We start from the raw sequence: 6,804 nt of genomic DNA, 5'->3' as shown, positions 1-6,804 counted from the left end.
GAATGGTCGTGCTCCCTCTGTGATTATTACTGATGAAGGAAAATCTATCTGAGCAACAATTTTAGAGGTACTACCAAGTACAACTCATCGTTTGTGTATGTGGCATATTTTGCAAAAAGATCCAGAAACATTTATCTCATGTTTTCAATAAACATACTTCTTTTCAAGGAGCATTTCACCATTGTATTCACGAAACATTGATAATTGAAGAGTTTGAACATGAATGGGCGGAATTGATTCAAAAGTATGAGTTGCAGGAGAATAATTGGCTAACAAAGTTACATGGGCAGCGAGAGCAGTGGATTCCAGCATATTTACGAGGTAAATTTTGTGTTGGCATGTCAACAAAGAAGTGAGAGTATGAATAAATTTTTCAAGGGATTCGTGCGTTCAAGTACATTAGTGAGTGACTTTGTCCATCAATATGAGAAAGCATTAAATTCAAGATATATTAAAGAGAAAGAAAAAGATTTGGAGACAAAGAACACTAAACCAGTTTTGAAGACATGCTATAAAATTGAAGCAGAAGCAGTTGAGATCTATACGAGAAAATTATTTTTGATGTTTCAGGAAGAATTTTTTCAAGTAAAAAATACATGTCAGCTAAACCTAGACAAGTTGGGTCCAAAAAATATTACTTTGTGATGCCAATTGAAGAGGAAAAGCCAGTTTAGGAAGTGGTCTTTGACATATTTGAAAAGAATGTTGTATGCTCGTGTCACATGTTTGAATTTGTTGGAATTCTTTGAAGACATATTATTGTAATTTTCGTTAAAAAAAATTCTCATCAATTCTTTGCCGCACCAATATGTTCTACAAAGATGGACAATAAATGCCAAGTCATGTGCCTTACAAGATAATGTTGGTGGGTTGATACAAGAAGATCCTTAAGTTTCTTCTACATTGAGAAGAAATAATCTTATGATACGTTGTTTTTAAGTTGTTGAAGAAGGACAAAAATCACAAGAAAAACCCGATTATCTTGCACTTACCCTACATACGAGTTATTCTGAACTTTTGGAGCTGGATAATGAGAGTGATGAAACTCGACTTCAAGGTGACCCGGCTTATGAAAAACAACTTGGTAATTGCGAACAAGTAGAATATATCTGTCACGTTGTTAGACCCGCCACATGTTTCTTCTAGGGGACGACCTAAGTCATTGAAGCAAAAACATCCCATGGAAACTCAAGTAAACAAAAAATGAAAATGCAGCATTTGTAAGCAAACTGGACATATCAAGACCAGTTGTTCATCGCAGAAACAAGTATCGTAAGTCTTTATTATTGTAAACTTTTTCCTATTTTGAAATTATGTTTGTCAAATTTTTATTATTTTCTATATTTTCTCATTTTAGGCAGAGTGCAACAAGTCATTCACTTATTGTAGCCGATTCCTTTAATTCGCATAATTCTCGTGAGGTATAATGTAATAATCATTCATTTACCTGCAACTCACTTGAATTTTCTAAGTATTAATTTGTGAATTTGCTGAAGGAGTTGCAAACAATGAGATATTCTACGTCTTCTCTACTTTTGATATCTAATAATCAAGAACCTTCGAGTTTTACGGTACGCGTTTAAATGTATTATGGGTTATAATTTTGCTTAGTTTTTATGAGTTTGTTTAGTTTAATTTGACTATATACTTGTTTTTTTCTACAGGAATTGATGATGGCAGCCACAAAGAAATTGTTGATCGTTTAAAATTTGTTGCACGTGCTAAGATTCGAAGTCATAGAAGAAGCTCTAAAGTTTTTGCTTGTTTAATTTTGATTGTTAAGTGACATTTTTTTATTCACCAAAGCCCAAGTAGAAAGGAATTATTTGAACTTTAATGGTTGCTTTATAGTGTTACTCTTCTTTATTCTTCAAGGTTTATCAATGGAAACTTCGTAGTTCTTACATGTTTTTATTTATTTTATTTTTTTTGACATGCTTCAAATCTGTGTGCACAAAATAATTTTTATTTTTTCTTTTTGCTCAAATATAAATATATTGATCAAAGAACTTACAAAATATTATTGATTACATAATAAAAGTCACTACAATGGGTACAAGATTAGCCTATGAAGATGAAAAAATCAAAATATTGTTAAGAACTTCAACGGAGATACAGGTAAGAAAATCGAAACAAGTACAAAGATGAACGGTGTTGTGAATTGATGAGTAAGTCATGTAGCCCGTCTCACTACTCTCAATCAGGTTGAAAACCTTCGAACTTTATTCCATCAGACTAACTTAGATTATCTTTCAACAAATTACTTGATGATGCATTTGGTTCTTCAGCCCAACTGACTTAGAACTTTTAGCAAACACCTGTTTTAGTAAATGAGTGTTTCAAAGAAAAGCATTTTCTTTAACTTTCAGCAAAATACATTCAACATTTTAATTCATATTAAAGAAAAAGGTTAAATGAAAAATATCGTAAAACAAAAAGAGAAAAAATGCAGGTGATGGTCTGATAAGTAGTAGAAGATGGGGTGTTTGTGGAAAAAGAAAAGAAATAGTTGACTTTATCCTACCCACCCACCGTGTTCAACCATAATTTAAGGGGGTTTATTTCTTTTAAAAGTGGTCCCACAAAGAAAGAATAATAAACCCAATATTTCATTACTCCTAATGTTTTCCACGTGGCGTGTTGCAATTGTTGTCTGTTTTTTTAGCATTAATGGGGCGTCCGCTACAAATTTGCTCCCTTATTTTATTTATTTATTTTTTATCTCCCTAAATTACTATGTTAACAAGAAAATTATAGTCTGTGACAGTAATATTGAATGCCAAAACAGTAATATTACTAATATTACTGTCCAAAAAAAAAAGTCAACGCCCGCTGACTGGCAGTGGCGCTCAAAATTGGTTAATTGGTGAAATTGAGCCAAATTAGGGTGTAAATTAAGAAATTGGAGTTGAATTATGGGTTCAAGGAGTTGGGGGTAATTTTGGTATATATGAAAGATTTTTCCTTATTAGCAAATAAGTTTGAATTAGATGGATATATTTTGATTTTTTAATATAAAAAAGTAGGATGTCCCTCTTTTAATTTAGAGCCCTTGTCATGGGCCTATTTGCCATATATATATATATATATATATATATATATATATATATATATATATATATATATATAGATATATATAGATATATATATAGATAATAAAAATTAATGATATATACCTAAATCTAAAATTTTATGGGTTGTTGTATTCAAAAGAAAGGGAAAATCGAATCTGATACTCAACCATTAATTTCACACATGTCATCATCCTAATGGATTGTGTAATAAATAGTCACGTCATTCCTTCCATGTCCGAGGTTTTCAGGTGGGCACGTTGTCTCCCGGGCCCCTGCAACAATTGTTGCGAACCCTCACTCTACACATGTCAGTTACTCCGAGTAATAAAAACCATCGAGTTTTCGAATCTACCCCAAACAAGCCCTACATCCCAAACATTAATACACTGCGGCTTTTTTGAAGACTGACACAAACTCCAAAGATAAATGTGCCAAAATTACTTCAACTCACTCTGAAGAACCGTTTTCTCCCTATTTCTCTAATTGGTCCTGATAATTAAGCCGTTCTCTCGTCAAAACCTTCACCCTCATCAATACACAATACAAACAAAGAGAAGAAATGGGAAAAAAGAACACCATTTTCAAAATCATTTATTAGGGATCTAAATAATTTTTATTTTTCTCTGTATTTTCATCATTTTCTTGTTTTTAATTATTTCGTCAAAAAAATGGCTCGCGTGAGTAATGGGATGATCGCAGTGCTGAATATCTTGACCCTTGTGATGGCGATTTCTGCCATTGGGTATTCCCTTTGGTTTAACGTAAAACCGGAAAGTCCATGCCAAAAGGTTCTGAAAACGCCTCTACTCGTGGTGGGCGGTGCACTTATGGTGGTTTCTCTGGCAGGGCTGGTGGGGTCTTGCTGCCGCATATCTCTACTATTATGGATGTATCTATTTGTGTTGTTTCTACTCATTCTTTGCCTCATTTGTTTTACGGTTTTCACCATAATCGTAACGAATAAAGGTGTTGGAACAGCGCTGTCTCACAGAGTTGTGGGAGATCACAGGCTTGGGGACTACTCAGGATGGCTTCAGAAGTATGTGATTAATGCACAAAATTGGGATGAGATTAAAAGTTGTTTGGTTGATGTCAAATTATGCACAAACATTCATGCTGGAAAGGTCGAGGACTTTTACAAACATAATGTATCCCCTATTCTGGTACGCTGCTGCTTTTTCTCTCTCTTCCTTGCTTTTATTCTTTCTTTTTCTTTTGTTCTATTCTCCATTCAACGCTTTTGTTCTTTCTTTTTTCTTTTGCTCTATTCTCCAGTCAACGTTATATATCATAAATCTATTGGAAATATTTCATTAATACTGGCATTGTTTTTGGTGTTCATTACTTGTTCAAATAATTAAACAAATATGCATTTTTGGAAAATATGTAAGAACTAATAAGTAGGGAGGTTTATTTATTTATTTATTTATAAGTGCAATATTTTTTACCAATATTTATTTGGGTTAAATGCAAAAACACCCATGTACTATAAACTTTGTATCATATATCCCCTGTACTACACATAGATAAAAAAAAAACCCTACTGTTACATTTTTTCAAAAATATGACGAAAATACCTCTTCTAAAGCATATATATATATGTGTGTGTGTGTGTGTGTGTATAAGGGTTTGTTTGAGCCATTTACACTATATATTTTTTACCATTTTCAGTCAATTTTATTTGAGAAATTTTGGTATTTTTATTTTTTTCTCCAAAACATATAATTGCTTATATTTTTTAATTTTCTGAATAAAACTTTTAATTTTTGTCATTTTAAGTTTCTTCATTTTTTTTATTAAATGTCTTCCGGTAGTTCAAACATCCTAAGATTACAAACATCTTTACATTCCTATGATTGTTGTGAATTTGAACTATCAAGAGACATTTAAGAAAAAAATGAAGAAATTCAAAATGACAAAAATAAAAGGTTACATTCAGGAAATAAACAAAAAACCTAAGCAATTAGATGTTTCGTAGAAAAAAATAAAACTACTAAAATTTCCCAAGTAAAATTGACCAAAAATGTTAAAACAAATATAGTGGAAAATTGCTCAAACAAACCCTTATATTTGTAGGCTAGCAGGGGCATTTTAGTCAGATTTTGAAAAAAAATGTAACAGTTAGGGGTTTTTTGTATTTATGTGTAGTAGAGGGCGGTGTATGATACAAAGTCCATAGTATAGGGGTATTTTTTTTATTTAACCCTATTTATTTTGATCAAATATGACGGCCAGTAAGGGAATTTACAGTAAATTCGTGCTATATTTAGTTAATGTTTTGTGAAATATATTCTATATATGAAATAAATTTCCTCTACATAAAGAGAAAATATTAATGAAGAAATCAAACTTGATTTTTCTAGATTTGGTTTTGAATAAACCTTCAAAAGGTCAATTTGGCACATTTTTACTTATGACAGTATTGGTTGGTTCATGTACATTTTTCTCTATAATTATATATATTTAAGATGTGACATTTTATTTTTTTCCCTCTACATACATACAGTCGGGTTGTTGCAAACCACCGAGCTACTGCGGGTTAGAGTTCAAGAACGCAACATATTGGGCGATGCCTAAAACGGGTCCAGCAGTGCCCAACCCGGATTGCAAGACATGGAGCAACGTCCAGAAAGAGCTATGCTTTGAGTGTGATTCGTGTAAAACGGCTGTTCTCCACAACATAAAGAGAGAATGGAGGCTACTCGCTCTCATCAACATATGCATTCTTGTTGTTGTTGTGTTCGTCTACTCGGTTGGTTGTTGTGCTCTCCGTAACAACCGCAATGGCTATGTGAAGCACAAAGGACATGTATGAATCTACTTGTTTGTTTCTTTAGTATGCTCTATTTATTTTAATATATAAGCTTCTTTAGAGAAAATTTTCAATAGATTGATATGATAGAATCTAACAATTGTTGTAATTGCACTTATTCGAGTATCTGCCGATTTTAAACCCTATGCTTGTATTGTTGTAATTTACGTGAAGCAATTATAGTCTATAGATGTATTAGTTCGTAACTTAATTGATATTTTCAAATTTATTTTTTCTCTTAAGTATATATTTCATCTCATATATCAATGAAAGGATGGCTACAAACCCAAAAAATGTAAGGTATAGTAAGACTAGAGAGAAAATTGCAAGAAACCTTTGAGGTAATGTCTAATTATCAGTGTTCTAAAAATCGGCCGAGGCGGAGGCAGTCCAAAACCTTTACGATTTTAGTGTAAAGGTTTGAAAAATCGGTTTTTTGCCTGTGAAGCGGTTTGAGGCGGTCAAACCTTTAAGGCGGGTCAAACTTAGGTGGCAAAAATCGGCAAAAAATCGTTCAAAAATCGGTTTTTTATTTTTATTTTTTATAAATCAAAATAAAAGTTGGGATTTTAATTTAATAAAAAAGGAGTTTATGCTTTATTTTATTTATGTTAATTATTATTGTTAAAGAACTAATGATGTATGCCAAGAATGCTTCTTGTATGTAAATTCAAAAAAAAATTGCCTTTTTATTTATATTTTATTAGGATAATTATGTATTATGATCTTATTATTATTAAACTTTTATTATGTTATTAGAATATATACATGATGGAGATGTAACTATGTTTAAATATTTTTATGTATGTTTTGAGTATTTATAAATAATATCTACAAATATATTATATTAAATTTTAAAAACCGATTTATTTCCGATTTATCACCGATTAATCACCACCGCACCGATTAATCGTGAAT

At 31.7% G+C, this 6,804-nt stretch overlaps 1 protein-coding gene across 1 annotated transcript; it reads left to right on the top strand.

Moving 5' to 3' along the window:
• The first annotated feature begins 3,483 nt into the window (after window positions 1-3,483).
• On the top strand, window positions 3,484-6,128 carry LOC105962942 (tetraspanin-8). The gene is made up of 2 exons (XM_012987290.2): window positions 3,484-4,237; window positions 5,581-6,128. The coding sequence occupies exons 1-2, from the start codon at window positions 3,743-3,745 to the stop codon at window positions 5,887-5,889; spliced, it is 804 nt and encodes a 267-aa protein (XP_012842744.2). The 5' UTR covers window positions 3,484-3,742; the 3' UTR covers window positions 5,890-6,128.
• The last annotated feature ends 676 nt before the right edge of the window (window positions 6,129-6,804 follow it).

The sequence above is a fragment of the Erythranthe guttata genome, chromosome 9 (assembly GCF_056151865.1).
Source record: "Erythranthe guttata isolate IM_541 chromosome 9, IM_541, whole genome shotgun sequence".
Taxonomy (NCBI): domain Eukaryota; kingdom Viridiplantae; phylum Streptophyta; class Magnoliopsida; order Lamiales; family Phrymaceae; genus Erythranthe; species Erythranthe guttata.
This window is presented reverse-complemented; position numbering and strand designations above follow the sequence as displayed.

Coding starts and splice junctions, on each gene's coding strand:
- LOC105962942 (XM_012987290.2), top strand. CDS start 3,743: ATGGCTCGCGTGAGTAATGGGATGATCGCAGTGCTGAATATCTTGACC. Junction 4,238..5,580: donor ATAATGTATCCCCTATTCTG/GTACGCTGCTGC, acceptor ACATACATACAG/TCGGGTTGTTGCAAACCACC.